The sequence below is a fragment of the Gorilla gorilla genome, chromosome 2, assembly GCF_029281585.2.
Source record: "Gorilla gorilla gorilla isolate KB3781 chromosome 2, NHGRI_mGorGor1-v2.1_pri, whole genome shotgun sequence".
Classification (NCBI taxonomy): Eukaryota; Metazoa; Chordata; class Mammalia; order Primates; family Hominidae; genus Gorilla; species Gorilla gorilla.
The window spans coordinates 204,499,908-204,517,087 of NC_086017.1; the positions used below are offsets into that span (position 1 = coordinate 204,499,908).

Genomic DNA, 17,180 nt, shown 5'->3' on the forward strand with positions numbered 1-17,180 from the left:
TAATTCAAATTATCACAGATTTCCATCAAAAATATGGAGAGAAGAAAATAGTGGAACAACATCTTTGAGGTGCTGACTTCATCTTTCACTTTGAAGTGTCAACTCTGACTCCTATAGCTTCTAAAAATATTCTTCATGAATAAAGGAGAAATAAAGACTTTATCAGATGAGTGAAAATTGAAGATAATTTGTTGACAGTGGACCTGCTCAAAAAATAAACAACAACAAAAGCTACAGGGTTCTTCAGGTTGAAAGGAAATGATACCAGACGTTAACTTGTAACTTAAGGAATGAAAACACAGAAATGATAATGATCTGGGTAAATATAAAAGTCTAATTTTCTTTACTCATGTTCTTTAACTCTTCCCTGTTGAAAGTAAAGACTATCACATCATCTGGTGGGGGTTTTCAACATATGTCATAGTTATGACAATAATAACATAAAGAAGAGAAAGCAAGAGACATTCCTGGTTATAAGGCTTCTTGAAAGGAGAGGTATGTATGTTGTGATGCCTAGAGCAACCATTAAAAATTAATCATATAACATCTGGCTGGCTATCCTTAACATAGCTTCTCCCAGGTTTCTACCAAACTATGTATGAAGATCCTCAAAAGAGCCGAAGTGGTAGGAAGGAGCTACCTGAGGCTGGAAGGATACAGGGAGCCCTGAGCGCTCATAGGCTTCCTCCATGCTCCACAGCAGGCCCCTGATAGCCTGTCTGCTTTTTGCCCTCTACCACCTGTGAGAGATCCAGTGTTCGGGATAAACAGCCCAGGCCTGAGCTCCAATCATCTGACAGAAAAATCTAATAACCTGTCTAAGAAATTCGAGACACTGGACAGGAAAAGATCAGGAGGAACAATCAGAGCACATGACTACAGAAGTCAAGAAACTGCTGGAGACAGATGAAACCTGCTTTAAAAATAAGGAGAGCACTGGCCAGGCGCAGTGGCTCACACCTGTAATCCTAGCACTTTGGGAGGCCGAGGCACGCAGATCACGAGGTCAAGAGATCGAGACAATCCTGGCCAACATGGTGAAACCCTGTCTCTACTAAAAATATAAAAATTAGCCAGGCGTTGTGTTGCGTGCCTGTAATCCCAGCTACTTGGGAGGCTGAGGCAGGAGAATCACTTGAACCCGGGAGGCAGAGGTTAGAGCGAGCCGAGATCGCACCACTGCACTCCAGCCCTGGCAAGACAGTGAGACTCTGTCTCAAAAAAATATATAAAAAATAAATAAATAAATAAAGCACTGGCTGGGTGTGGGGACTCATGCCTATAATCCCAGCACTTTGGGAGGCCAAGGTGGTAGGATCACCTGAGGTCAGAAGTTCAAGACCATCCTGGCCAACATGGTGAAACCCTATCTCTACTAAAAATACAAAAATTAGCTGGGTGTGGTAGTGCACACCTGTAGTCCCAGCTACTCAGGAGGCTGAGGCAGGAGAATCGCTTGAACCCGGGAGGTGGAGGTTGCCCTGAGCCGAGATCAGGTCACTGCACTCCAGCCTGGTGACAGATCAAGACTCCATCTCAAAAAATACAAATAAATAAAAAATAAATAAGGAGAGCACTTAAGAAAACTCAAATCCCACCCCACACACAATTTAAGAACTGAACGATTCAAAAGGGGATTTGAAAAAGATAATGAGCATTGTTGAGACCTGAGATTGTGGTTTGAACAAACTGGGTGCAAAAAAAAAAAAGGCTTAAAGCAAAATTATAAAAATATACAATCTAAAGCAAGGCAAGTGGTGCATGCCTGCAGTCCCAGTTACTAAGAAGGCTTAGGCAGGAGGATCGCTTGAGCCCAGGAGTTCAAGGCTGAAGTGAGCTATGATCCTGCCACTGCACTCTAGCCTGGGCAACAGAGCAAGACTCTGTCTCTAAAAAATAAATAAATAAACAAACAAATAAATAAGACAACTACAAGAAAAAAGATAGACTGAGAGGATAGATAATAATGGAACTACCAGAAGTAAAAATGGAAAGACAGAGAACAGAGGCAAAAATTAAATAAACAATAGGGAAGTCTTTTCTGGTAGGAAGAAAGACTAAAAAGTGCTGTCCATGTTTCTCCCACTCCAATCTCTTCTTGATTCTGGGGAAGTCTGGTTCTGATCACTGGTTTCCAGGGATTGATTCTAAGGCCTTGGGTCACAGAAAGAAGCAACAAGAAATTCTAATCAATTCAAAACTTTTTAAGTGAATGAATCATCATAAAACTGGTCCATTCAGAGGATAGAGTTGAGTCCATTAAGTTATTGTCACAAGGGTTTGCGTATTTGGTGATTCAGTTATATAAACCAATGTTCTTGTTATAAATATGATACTTTTCATAATCTGTTTTATCATATGTATAACATTCAAAGTGACAGATATTATGATGACTTAATAATAAATGTCAAAAAATGGTAAAAAAATAAAAATAAAAATTTTTCTAAAAGTGCTGTCCATGTTCCAGACTAAGTTAATGAAATAAGGAAAACACAAAGGCAAACATTTCTAAATTTCAAAGTTAAAAAGTTTATGTGCAGAAAAGAGTAAGTTACTTACAATGGACTCTCACTGGACTTGTCATGAGCAATATCAGAAGCCACAAGGCAAAGGAATAGCCCCTACATACAGATCATTAAGAAAAAAGAACAATAATTCAAGAATCTTATATCTGAGCAAGATGTCATTCATGTGTCAGAGCAAAGAAAGATATTCAAGCATATGTAAGAAATCTAAGAGCACCCCTTCATTCCATCCAAGGGCAATACTTCAGTGAAAAAAAATTTGTAAACAAGCAAGGAAAGAAATACAGCAGAAATTTCAATATGAGAAAAGAGGAAGTAAAGAGAGAGGGTGGAGAAGGATGAACACTTGTACATAAATCTAAGTTAAGGATAGATTATGAGAATGTGTCATCTAAGTGCTAAATAAAGATTTTTGAAACAGAAGGGTCACCGTGTAAGGGAAATCCTAACCAGTAGTAAATGAACTCAGCAACTTCAAAAAGTTGGACTGGGGTGTTAGAAAGGGAGAAAGTAAAAAAAGTAAAAACAGTCCAAGATCGTCTTGGATTGTGGGGAGTAGAACAGGGGACAGAGAAGTACAAAAGAGGAAATAAAAGTATTCTAGAGTTTGCAACTGTAGAATTGGGTTCAGGTGAAATGGGAACAGAAAATGCGTGCTTTGATGGGGAAATAATGTATCTTCGTGACATAAATGATAGAGTTAAAAGCATGTGACTACAAGAGCAGGGAAAAGAAAGACAACACACCCCAAAAATATGAACATGAATTCATTAGGAAATCATGTATTCACCTCGTCTCTTTCCCAATTAAAAAATTATAGCATCAGTGTGAAATTTCATTAATAAAGTCACACTTAATTTCATTAAGAAATTTCACACATTTCTCTTGTGTGATTTACTCTCATTGCTCTCTTGTTTGTATGATTTGGAGTTGGGATTGGGAGTAGAGAGGACATCATTTTCTTAAATTTCTAGAATCGTGGATTTTATGATTGATGGGCTTTCAGCATATTTATAGACCCCATCAACTGAGGATGCTTCTTCTTCTAGCACTTGACAATAAAAATCACCTTTGCCTGACTCATGTCTTCTTGCCATTCGGGTCTTATTTCAAATGTCACATCTCGGAGAGGCCTCTCTTAACCATCTCATCTAAAACAGATGGTCAGACACTTTCCTGCATTATCCTATTTGTGTGCCTCAAAACGCTGATACTATTTGACTGATTGGTTGATCTTCTCTCATTCCACTCACACGGAAACTCAGGGAAAGCAGTAAATGTGCGTTTTTGTTGCCCATCTCCAGCACCTGGAATGGTGTCTGGCCCAGAGTAGGTAGTCAACAACATTTATTAAATGAGTGAACCATGTCTATTTCCACATCAAATTCTTACTGTTTTCACTGTATACTTTGTTTTATACCTGTGATCATTACAGTCCTTATCCGGGCTGAGATGAGCTCTTCCAAGACAGGTTTTGTCTCTTCCTTCAATCGATTCTCCAAGATCAGCAGCCCCAGAAATATCAGGTCTGATTCTACCGTCTCCCTGAAAATACATATACAGATGTATTGAACAGAAATAACACATATTACAGCTTTTTTTTTTTTGAGACGGAGTCTCGCTCTGTCATCCAGGCTGGAGGACAGTGGTTCAAGTCATTCTCCTGCCTCAGCTTCCCAAGTAGCTGGGATTATAGGTGCCCACCACCACGCCCGGCTAATTTTTGTATTTTTAATAGAGACAGGGTTTCACCATGTTGGCTAGGCTGCTCTTGAACTCCTGTATTCAAGTGATTCACCCGCCTCAGCTTCCCAAAGTGCTGGAATTACAGGCGTGAGCCACCGCACCCAGCCACATTATAGCTTTCTTACAGGAAGTAAAACAAAAAGAAAAAGACCCCTGTCATAGTGGTTCCATTCACTCATTCAAGCACTGTTAGGTGCTGATTAGGGACCGGGAGCGATCCAGAAAGAGAACAGAAACGGACACAAAGGCTCTGGAGACGTTTACTCTAACTGAATGAAGAGGAAGAGGAAGAGAGTGTTCATTAAGCAAAAGCTTTGCTTTAACCTTTGCAGAAAATGAGCTGAAAGCCCGTAAGGGTCTCCTCCATCTGTTGTGGCTAGGCTGATTTTCATTGCCTCACCTGTTACCCACAAAGGGGAGTTTTAGTTCTGGCACAAAGCATGAAAAATAAGGGAGGTGCAAAGAAAAATAAAATAAAATGCCAGTTTCTCCAGCAGGCAAGTCTATAATCAATATTATTTTAGCCTCGGGAGATATGAGGTCATAATCTCAACAAACAGGCCTCTCTATTCAGGTAAAGCTCATCCCTTTCTTTCTCCACCAGCTGGTAGCAATGATCTTCTGCATCAAGCGTGAAGATTTCTGCAAATAGGTGCAGCCTTCAAGGCTCCTATCCACCCCAAGAATATTTTCAGGGATATTCTACAGAACTGAGTGCAGGGAATACATTCAGGATCAGGAGTTCAAAGATTCTTCCATCATTTATTTATCTTAGACACAGATCGAGAACAAGACACCAGCACTGCCTAACTCTGGCTGAAATACAGATGAAAGTGGCACCCACTCAGACTCCTTGCCTGTCTCAATAGTGGGTCTCACATCAGCTACAGTCATGAACTAGCGTTAGTGATGCTCCCAGGAAACTGCTAAAGCCTCCACGGAGCCACAGGAAGTGGACACAGTTTGAACTACTCACCTCAGAGCAGGCTTGAAAGAATGGCACTTCCTATTTTCTGAATCTATCATTTAAATCTCTCTATGATCTGGTTCCAAACTATCTTTCCAGCTTCAGCTATCACTAAACTCCTCACCCACCCTCATTTCCAGCCAAGTTGAACCACTAGCCATGGGTTTTCTGTCTACTTAACCATCTCTAGACATTTGCTTTAGACTGCTGTAAGACATTTGTCCTTACTTCATAGAAAAGGTTGTAATTTCCCCATGATCTGCTATTGAAACCCTCCCAATGTTCTGAGCCTTATACCACGGCCCCCACAAAGGCTCCCTCAGATAGAAATCATTGCTCCCAGACAGGCGCGGTGGCTTATGCCTGTAATCCCAGCAGTTTGGGAGGCCGAGGTGGACGGATTACCTGAGGTCGGGAGTTCGAGACCAGCCTGACCAACATGGAGAAATCCCATCCCTACTAAAAACACAACATTAGTGGGGCATGGTGCCAGGTGCCTGTAATCCCAGCTACTCGGGAGGCTGAGGCAGGAGAATTGCTTGAAGCCAGGAGGTGGAGTGAGCTGAGATCACACCATTGCACTTCAGCCTGGGCAACAAAAATGAAACCTGTCTCACAAAAAAAAAAAAAAAAAGAAAGAAAGAAAGAAAAAGAAAAGGAATAATTGCTCCCTTGGCATATTACTTATATTTCACTGTAACTCACATTTTATTTGCCCATGTTTTATTCTTGGGCTTCTGCTTTGTCACACTATCTCAGCTCCTTGGGAACAATCCCACCTGATTCAATGTTGTGCTCAATACCACTCATGTGGTGCCCAACACACAGCAAGTGCTCAGCAAATGTGTGCCTAGTTGAAATGCTCTGAGGCCTGTTGGGACCATTTTTTGCCAGGTAATCTATGGAAATTCCTCATCCAGAAATTTTACTGAGTTCAAGGAACAGCACTGAGAAAAAGTGGCAGAGAATATGCAGAGACTGTAGTAGCAGAGACTGGGAAAAGTATTAAAACAGATGTCCAAATCAGAGTCCCATGGAGTCAGAGAGGAGGGTGCTCTCATTTCTGGGTGGAGTGATTGGAGAAGGCTTGCTGTAGAAGATGATATTTAATCTGGGGTTTGAAGGATAACTTGGTTGATGCCTGATTGAGGGCTTATAGGGTAAATGCACCTGATAGCAATAACTACTTAGCATACCCTTAGAATGACCCTCTATGGCAGACGCACCTGAATGTATGTTCCAAGCTAGGAAATCTGGCCGTGGCCAACCCGGAGATTTGTTCCTTGTCTCTGAGGAACTTCTGAGCCCCCATCCCATCTAGTGGAACATGTGCCAGGCCATAAAGGGAGCTGAAGCCCTGAGTTGTGAGGTGGATGAAGGTTGCTGGGTGGAGGTCATTAAGGAGTCAAGTGAAAACACTATACAAACTGCATGATGTTTGCAGGCAGCAGCGGTTTTCCTGCACAGCTCACCACCACTGGAGTATAGGAAGGCAGATATGTTGTCCACTTTGCTGCCACTGGACTGTTTCTGTATGTAAGGTGGTTCTCCTGTCCAGCCGGCTGTTACGGGACTCTCTCCCCTGCAGGTGAGCCCCTAATAAAACCCCATGCCTCCTTTGCTGGCTCTGAGTCTCTTCTTCAGCCTCTTGAACCTGGTGCCTTCCCTGTTGAAGTGCATGGGGGTTTGGCACAATAGGTCTTCCAATCTTTCTCATGGTCCTGGTACTCAGGCCCCAGGCCTTGGTTATTTCTGCAGATGACATGACCTGAGCCAACCACAAAGTGCCAGATTAGGCCAAGAAAATGGCTGCAGGGTCAAATATCTGCCATAGACTACAGCCTACCTTGGCACTAGTATTTCTAGTTCCTCTGGCTTATGGCCTTTGTATGGTTCAAGGCACAATAATCAGGAGGCTGGAGTTCTAATGTCAGCCCTACCACTGCCTTGCTGTGTGAGCATGACTAAATCACTTTCTTTGCCTGGTAAACAAGTTCTTCCTTTCATGAGCATTTAATCTGAACCAAAAAAATTAAAAGGAGTAATTCCTCAAGGGGTCGTAAGCCCTGAAACGGAATGGCTTTCTATCTCTTCTGGCTTCCTGCACAGATATTATGCCTCCTCCTGAAGTATCTAAAAATAATAAAGAATGATAAGTGTAATATATAGAAAGCATTGTCATCCCTGTGATTACATCTCATGTTCTTAAAATCCATGTGACTTTTAAAGGATGAAATATGCATGAAGTGGGCCAATAACCTTTGAAGAGATTATGATACCAATGCTGGAAGCACCCTGAGTAACCACACACAAAAAAACCCCAAAACAACAGCAAGAATGTTCCATCCTAATCAGGAGTTCACAAAGGATCATTAAATTAATTTAGCTGTGTGTATGCATGGTGCTGATGTGCTTTAAGACAGGAGAGGCAGATTGATGACCTGAGATCAAATCCTAGTTGAGAATTTGTGATTTGTGTTTAGACCATACAAGATTTTAAGAAGTTAGAATTTCAGTACCTTTAACCAGGACATGTACTCTCCTGCGCGCCACAGCCCTCACTATTCCCCATTGCTCATGTGTCTCCACAGTAAGTGCTTTGTTACGTGCATGCATTTCAAAGCCATGAGTTTGCAACTTGTAATATGCAAATATCATATTATGACAATGAGAAGCAGCAGCATGGTAGCCAGACTCTTACCATAGCCCTTGGCAACAGCCTGTCAGGAAACCAAGTTCCATTCCCAATTCTGCTCTGTCCCTTCCCTTCCCTGGACCCAAGTTGCCTCTCCTTCAAAATGTGATATCCAATCTCAAAGTTTACTTTTAGCTCCCTTACTTGAGTGACCCTGAACTAAGTTGATCAAATTACAACAAATATACAGAATTGTAGTAGCCAGAGTTTCAGGGGTAGAATGAAACTGGCCCTCCGGGAAGAATGGTCCAACAAGCCCAGGAAACAAACACAATGAGCCACTTCCCACAATGGGCTTCATTTTACCCATCACAAAGTGAGAGGGTTGGGTCACAGCAGTCCTTCTAAGCAGAAACAGTCCTCCCTCTAGAGGACATTGTGGAATTTTTTTTTTTTTTTTTTTTTTGCATCTATGCAAGACTTTCTGCAAAGACCAATGCACAATGAATAATTATCCCGCATCACACATGCCTTTTGAATATTCTACTGGACATTCATGAACACTGAAAAAAGTTATTATACTTTTCTAAGTATAATAATATACTTTTGGCTTATACCGTATATATTTTACTATTATTATAGAATATACTGTACTATTATTATATATATAATATTATTATATTATATTAAACAATTACAAAATTGTTTATTAAAATTTTCCTAGTTTATATGTGTTACATATAAACACAAAGTATTTTTCACACTTATATCCTTTTGAATTTTGCAGAAATGTAACTACCTGTACTATATAAATTGGGAGGAGATTGTATTGTTTTTTTCAGAGTTTTACCAAGACTTGTTAACCACTTCACAGTCACCTTACTGGCGGCAAGACTGAGGTATTTGAGTCTGCAATACATAACACACCTGTATCGGTCTGTATTTGTAGATGTTGCAGCCTCAATTATTCTATACACAGGTACAAGCAACTTGTTACTTCATTTTGTGTTAGTGGAGTCAGCTGAGCATTTATTAAAGTATCACCTGTGTGAAACATTATATGTTTTGCTTTTATTCTTACTATATAATGGGTCATTATATATTTTTACAAAGAATATGTGCAGATAATATGTGAATTTTATTTTAGAATATTGAGTTAAAAAATATAGTTACAAGAGAGTGTTGACTCTGATTAGATTGAAACAAATAGGTTAGACTTCCCAAATGTAAAATCCTAAATTTAAAAATGAGCCTAGATTAGCTCCGTAACAGCATAAGCAGTGGTGGCTGACCTTAAGTGTTAGAAATGACATGAAAGGTGAAATAAACATGATACCTGAAAAGAGTGGAATTAAAAAAAATAAAATTGAACTCATAAATACTGCAGTTTTGGAGCTGTTAAGCATCTCTATTTTAATCCTAAAATGTAAAATTTAATCTATAGGTTAAAATCTTTCTCTAGTATGGCACCTCAGAAGTTTTCCTTGTTTTTTTTGTAGATGTCACCAAGATTACATCATCTAAGCTGTATTTATTTGTTTCATTAAGCTGTGTATTTCCAATCAAAAATTTTTTCTGGTAAATGTTATGTTTCATAATTCCCAACCAATCCACCAACTATAATTTTTTTAAATGGGGTCATGACCACAATTTCAAATTCTGAAACGCTGATTATATTTCTATGTCTGTTTTCACAAAGCTGTAAAAATCACATCATATTAAACATCTTATATGACTATTTCTCATAAAATCCCCCAGTGAGTGTTCACACTATCTTTGGGATTTAGGCAGGGCAGGGATTACTATATCCCTATTTACCAGTGTTCAGAGACAATGTTATGCACACAAATTCAGCAAGCTACATTGCTCTGTCCACCACCCAGAACCCCTAAGTCCATCCCAGTCTAATGCACTTGACATTCCAACCTGGCACATCTTTCCATCAAACCTTTCTGCTTTATCAAAATCATCCCCATTTACCTCGTCAAGGTAGTAGCGTGATGGTCATTTTCCAGCTTCTTGTAGGCCAGTGCTATGACTCGGAAGCCCTGTGTCGTGTAAATCTGAAGTTCGCTAACAAAACTAGTGGGTACTGTTTAGAAAGAAACACAGGGTTAGTACGCGGTATTTGCTTAGGCAGTACTGGCAAAGAAATTCTTTACAAACATCCAACTTTTGCCCAAGAAAACACACTTCTACAAAGATATGTAAACAAGTCAGTTGAAAATTCTAAACATAACTACATTGTCAGGGTTGACCTCTTCAGATGCAGTGAAGCTAAAATGAGAAGGAAGCATTTGAAAAAATTTAAAAAAAGATAGGAAAAGTGTAAAATTCTTTTTTCTTCAGTTTAACCAACAAACATTTATTGAGAATCTACTATCTGGCAGGCATTGGCTATGCAGAGAATAAATCACAAGCTCTACACCCAGAAATAAGACTTTACACCTACAACTATCAGATCTTTGACAAACCTGACATAAATAAGCATGGGGAAAGGCTTTCCTATTCAATAAATTGTCCTGAAATAACTGGCTAACTATATGCAGAAGACTGAAACTGGACCCCTTCCTTACACCATATACAAAAACTAACTTAACATGGATTGAAGACTTTTAAAACCTAAAACTATAAAAGCCTGGAAGACAGCCTAGGCAATACCATTCTGGATATAGGCACAGGCAAAGATTTCATGACAAAGATGCCAAAAACAATTGCAACAAAAGCAAAAATTGACAAATGGGATCCAATTAAACTAAAGAGCTTCTGCAGAGCAAAAGAAACTGTCAACAGAGTAAACATACAACCTACAGAACAGGGGAAAATTTTTGCAAACTATGCATCCAACAAAGGTCTAATATCCAGCATCTATAAGGAACTTAAAGAAAATTTACAAAAAGAAAAAAACAAACAACCTCATTAAAAAGTGGGCAAAGGGCCGGGCGTGGTGGCTCAAGCCTGTAATCCCAACACTTTGGGAGGCCGAGGTGGGCGGATTATGAGGTCAGGAGATCAAGACCATCCTGGCTAACACGGTGAAACCCCATCTCTACTAAAAATACAAAAAAAAATTAGCTGGGCGAGGTGGCGGGAGCCCGTAGTCCCAACTACTAGGGAGGCTGAGGCAGGAGAATGGCGTGAACCTGGGAGGCGGAGCTTGCAGTGAGCCGAGATTGCGCCACTGCACTCCAGCCTGGGCAACAGAGCGAGGCTCCATCTCAAAAAAAAAAAAAAAAAAAAAGTAGGCAAAGGACATGAACGCTTTTCAAAAGAAGATGTACATAAGACCAACAATCACACACACACACAAAAGCTCAACATCATTGATCATTAAAGAAATGCAAATCAATGAGATACCATCTCAAACCAGTCAGAATGGTGATCATTAAAAAGTCAAAAAACAGCCGATGCTGGTGAGGTTATAGAGAGAAAGAAGTGCTTATACACTGTTGGTGGGAGTGTAAATTAGTTAAACCACTGTGGAAGAAAACACAGTGATACCTCAAAGTCCTAAAGACAGAAATACCATTCAGCCCAGAAATCCCATTACTGGATATATAGCCAAAGACAGGTAAATCATTGCATTATAAAGATGCACATGCATATATATGTTTATTGCAGCACTATTCACAATAGCAAAGACATGGAATCAACCTAAATGCCCATCAATGGTAGACTGGATAAAGAAAATGTGGTACATATACATGATGGAATACTAGGCAGCCATAAAAAAGAATGAGATCATGTCCTTTGCAGAGACCTGGATGGAGCTGGAGGTCATTATCCTTAGCAAGCTAACATAGGAACATAAAACCAAACTTATATGTGGGAGCTAAATAATGAGAACACATGGACATATAGGGGGAACAACACATACTGGGGCCTGTTGTAGGGTTGAGGGTGGGAGGAGGGAGAGGATCAGGAAAAATAACTAATGGGTACTAGGCTTAATACCTGGACAGTGAATTAATCTGTACAAGAAACCCCCATGACACAAGTTTACCTATGTAACAAACCTGCACATGTACCACTGAACTTAAAATATAGGTTAAAAAAAAGAGTGAAATTGAAAAAAACTCACAAGTTCTGCTCTAAGGATTTCTGTCTAATTGAGTTACTGCCAGTAGACTAACAATGCAATCAAATGAGATCATTGCTATGATCCATGCCACTGCAGCATGCTATGGAAAGCATTTGGTGGTGTATATACCAGCCTGGGAGGAGGTGGTTCAGTAAAGGAAGGATTCTGGGGCTGAGGGAGAATCATGAGCTTAGGCATGGAGGCATGAGAGTAAGCTGTGAAGAGTTAGGAAAAGCACAGGATGAGGAGTGGTAAGGCCCATCTGGAAAGTTCACTGGGAGTTCAAACCTGAAAGCCTTATATATGATCCTAAAGAAATTTGAGATTATACTGGAGCCTATGAGAGCAACTAAAATAATCGTGAGGTAAAAAATCTGGTCACAGTACAGAGGGCAAATCAAAATTGGGGAGACTGGAGGCAGAGGGTCAATCCACCAACTACTGAAGTGATCAAGAATGATGAAAGCATGAGCAGATGCAGTGAAGGACCACGGATTAGCAACTGATGAGACAGAGGCACTAAGGGGCAGTGAGAAATCAGAGATGACACGTAAATGGGTGGCGGGGGATGTTGGTACCATGCACCAAAATAGGAAACTGGGAAATACAGGAAATGAGAAAGACACGCTTGGTTTTCGTATCGAATTTGGAATGCCAGTGAGCCACCCAATTGGTGATGACCCATAGGCGATTGAATTAATAGATCAAATGCTGTGGGAACATATTTATCTGGAGATACAGATTTGCCAGGTGTAATCCAAGTCAAGTTACAGACCTGTCTCAGGTTGGCAAAAGCTGGCCACTCTCTCTGGTGCACCTTTCATGAATGCCAGTCGGTCACCTCCCATCTCTTGGACAATGACTGTCATTCTTTGCAGTGCCGATGAGAATGGGAACTGATGCAGGATTGCAATTCCTTCCACTGGGACCTGGTTGAGGGATGGGGAAAGGAGAGGAACATGCTGACACAGCTTCTAGCTACCGGGAATTAACCACTCCTTCCGTAATCTTCATTTTAACAAATAAGGGGGAAGGTCTCACCCATTTTCACACCTGAAATTCAAAGACACATCTGTGACCTTTCAAAAACTGGGGGCCAGAAGAGAGTTTCTCTTTGAGTTTGGGTGTTGTGGAGTGAAGAGCAAGCAGGGCTTACCTGGCTGGCTGTTCTGCAGGGCTTAACTACCATGGCATGTGCCGGCACTCCCTTGATGTGGAAATCGTCCCCAGAAAAAGCCATTTCCTATTTCACAAATAGGATATTTCATTGCAGAGATTTATTTATTGTTTGCCCACTGATGCTATGCTTGAACCCTCCCCTTGAGAAGATCCTCAGACCACCTCAATGTGTTTTCTGTGTCTCTTCCCTCAGAGGTGAACCAGATTTATTCCGCCACAGAAAAAAAAAATGCATTGAAAATGCTGCACAACTTGAAGGGCAGACACTTTTGAATTATTCATGCAATTTATCTTGTTTTCTCTGTTGGAATGTGCTGTGTAAAGGCTCAGTCTCCATTTCTGAAGAGCCTAGCTTGAAAGCCATGTGCATGAAGGGCCAGACTTCTTTTGTGTGAAGCAAGCACCTTTCTGTCGTTCTTTTCCTGCACTTCACAGCTCTTCCTGCCCTTGCATGTGTGTCTAATTTGGATGGATGGTTCTCAGGGCTGGGGTAGGGCAGGGCAGAGACTGTGATATACATGGTTAATAATCAGTAATTGCTATAATAATGACCCTAAATTATAGTCAAAGGGACCTTTTACCCAAAGACAACACAGTGCTTTGTAATCATCTCACTGAGTGGCTGACAAGGTCCCAGAGAGGAAACTGGGATCCCTATTTAAAGATATGGAATCAGTAACCCAGAAAAGATGGAGGATTGGCAAAGTTATATTAGATTGCTATGAAATAATGCTCCAGGAGATTTGGAAGGGACCCTGAAGATTGTCTCTTTCAGTGGTGCTCAAAGTGGGCCACCAGAGGCGAGAGCTATATGCAGCTCAGGAGAAAGGAAGGGATTATAGCTCAGTAGTCAGGGATGCAGGTCCCTTAGTCCTCATCTTTAGATCCCACCTTTTATTTCAACTGGAGTAACTCCAGCTATTTAGTCTTTAGAGTGTTTCTGGAGAACGTTTCCTTTTACGAGAAGATTCCAGATTGTTTGTCTTGTCTTGTGTTATGTGAACACCACTGGTCTAATTCAACTTCATTTTATGGTCATGAGAGCCAAAGCCCCAACATGAGAGATAGCTTAATGGGATTCAGCAGTCAGTTAGAGCAGAGCCAAAACTAGAATCGGAAAAGCCAGATTCCTGAACGACACCGTTGGCTCTTAAATCTAGTTTAGAGTCTCAACAAAAGCTCTTTAGTGGTTTTCCTTTTTGTTCTTTCTAGTCTTGGAAATAAAATCAATACGAAATTAATAGAAATAAGACTTATACTCCCCAAGAATCTATGAGTTATCCTGAGCACTGGAGAAAGCAATGTTTTCTGATCCCCATATTCTGGAAAATCTTTGAAACCAGACAATGCTCGGAGAACAGTACAGAGAGACAAGAAATAATTGCATAATAAGTACAATTATATTAATATGATCGAACCTTTAATATTTGCCAGGCATAGTGCCAAGGATTTTCTTAATGCATCATCTCATTTAATCCTCACAACCTCATTATGTAGATGCTATTATTAGCTTCATTGCACAGATGAGGAAACCAGCCTTAGATTGGTTTGCCCTTCACTACCAAATGTACTCCACATTGGAAACCTCACCTTTTATAAGAATTAGATAGCTCTGATATTGCCTATGTTGCTCTGGCATTGAAGAAGCTTCTCAGATTCTCTGAAGAGCAGAGGCTTACCCAGGTGGTGGCTTCAAACATTTTGAGGTCCAGAGGGTCTCCCTGGATGGTCCCATCAAGAAGGATGAGAGAGTGGCAGCTGGCCATGGCCGCACACAGTGGGCCCCATGGCACAGCCTGGCCCGAGGCAAAGCTGTGAACTTCCTGAAAGCTTAAGGAGAAAAGGAAATGGGTTTCCATTCCATCGCCTCATGCCGAAACAGAGCATCTTGGAGGTGAACAAACATGTTTATAAAAAGTAATTTAATATGCTTTGTTGCATTAATAGCCACTCTCCAATCCTCCCACATTAACAGTGCTTCATTCAGCCAAGTAAGTCACTGAGTATGAGAAAGGTCTCTGAGTTTTTTCTTTTTCTTTTGGATACAGGGTCTCACTCTATCACTCCGTCACCCAGGCTGGAGGAGGACAGTGGTGTGATCTCGATTCATTGCAACCTCTGCCTCCCAGGTTCTAGCGATTCTCCTGCCTCAGCCTCCTGAATAGCTGGAATTACAGGCAGCCACCACCAGGTCAGGCTAATTTTTTGTATTTTTAGCAAAGATGGGGTTTCACCGTGTTGGCCAGGCTGGTCTTGAACTCCCGACCTCAGCTAACCCACCTGCGTCGGCCTCCCAAAGTGCTGGGATTACAGGCATGAGCCACCGCGCCCGGCTAAAAACATTTTTCAAAAGAACATTGCATCCACCTCTTCCACCCTGGCCTCTTGTGTCCATATCCCAACCATTATCCCCATCATCTCATTTTAGGTGAGAACACGGTCTCATCTAAAAAGCTATTAAAATACAACTCAAATGTTATATGCAGGCTTCTTTCACTAATTCAGAGTGGAGGCCATTAAGTTCAGCTTTGGCGTCACAAGAAGAATGTCGTCTGCAGCTTGGTTGGTCACAGCCCCTTCTCAAATGTGCAGCACAGGCGTTGGTTCTCAAAGCAGCTTATCCTATTTGGAGGACGTCTGAACGGTGGAAGCCTCATCCTACATCGGGGCAGAATCTGCTCCTGGGAGCCAGTAAGGGTCCACTTGCTCCCCGTCCTCCACATGCCAACTTCCTTCAAACTTATGGATCAACTCTGCCGTCCCCTTCACCCTCTCTCCCTCTGGTGTTGCACAGGAACCTCTAGCACTTCCTCTAATAACAGTTTGATCAGGCCTCCCTCTCAGCTTCCCTATTCTTCTTTTTTGGAAAAGTTCCTAAATTTGTTATTGTCTGATCCTGGAGACCACATTTCAAGACAGACAATTACTTCTGATAATATGGACCCTGAATTTATTTAAAGATAACCTTAAGTTGCTGTAGCCCTTTGTTTTGAAAGCAAACACGTTGCAATGTTAACTCACAATTCAGCCACATGGCTTCCTGGCTTTTGCATTCAAGCTTCCTTTTGTCACACTAAGAGTTCAAAAATGTCCTGGCTTCATATTGACCCTGTTAGTTATATTCATTACTATGTCTTAAAAGAGCAATTCATCTTGGTGGTTTACCGCATACCCGATGGTATTTTAGTAAATATCTAAAAGGAAGAGACCACCAGCAGTACAGTTAACACAGAAACTTAAACTCACACTGAAAAGCAAAATACAGATCAGAAAAAAAATCTTATTTTTACTATGAGACGTACACTATCACTAGTCTGTAATTCTGAGTATATAATTCTTCATTCGAGAGGATTGGGCCAGACTCTGTTTAGCACAGCAAATACATAAAGCTCTCTATCATTCCTGTCCGCGCATTTTTATCTGAGTATTTCTGGTTATCAATCCCTGATAGCCTTTAATAGTTCTTAAAGTATCTGACACAACAATCAGGGCTTTTTGGAAAGGAAGAAATATCAGAGATGAGCTCACCTTTAACAAGAAGGTATTGAATAGCCTATAAGTCAGGTGCTCACTTCTTACCTAGAATTAATTCTGTTTTGTTTCATTTTATTAATTAAATTTGTCATTTTTTATTTTAAATTGTTTTAATCATTGGAATTCAACTTTGATTGGAAGGCAGGAAGGCAGGAAGGAAGGAAGGAAGGGAGGGAAATGAATCATTTACCTAAACATTATATTAATTGTTATTCCTTAAATGTAACAAGTCACTTTTAGAAACGAAGTTTCCAAAGTTTTACGAATAGTTTGGTGTCAATCGAATAAGAAGAACATTCAAAAGACAGAACATATTGAGTTCATTTTAGATGAGCGATTACTGTTCACCTACTATTTGTGCCTAGTACAGAGCTACAGCGCTTAGGATGCAAATCTAAATAAGAACAAGACTGCTCTCAAGATGCTCACATATTTGAACAAATGTACACATATTTTGCAGAAGCTGAAACAAAAACACTAATGAACCATGAGACAAAGTATATATCCAAATCT

General features: G+C 40.7%; 1 protein-coding gene across 1 annotated transcript in view; it reads right to left on the minus strand.

The window, feature by feature from the left end:
* ATP13A4 (ATPase 13A4) overlaps window positions 1-17,180 on the minus strand; it is a 154,956-nt gene that overhangs the window by 44,160 nt on the left and 93,616 nt on the right. The window contains exons 14-18 of the mRNA XM_004038221.5: window positions 14,813-14,963; window positions 13,111-13,197; window positions 12,730-12,883; window positions 9,854-9,965; window positions 3,946-4,070 (exon numbers count right to left, since the gene is read on the minus strand). Of these exons, the coding sequence (XP_004038269.3) occupies window positions 3,946-4,070; window positions 9,854-9,965; window positions 12,730-12,883; window positions 13,111-13,197; window positions 14,813-14,963 (629 nt within the window). The remainder of the gene's footprint in view (window positions 1-3,945; window positions 4,071-9,853; window positions 9,966-12,729; window positions 12,884-13,110; window positions 13,198-14,812; window positions 14,964-17,180) is intronic.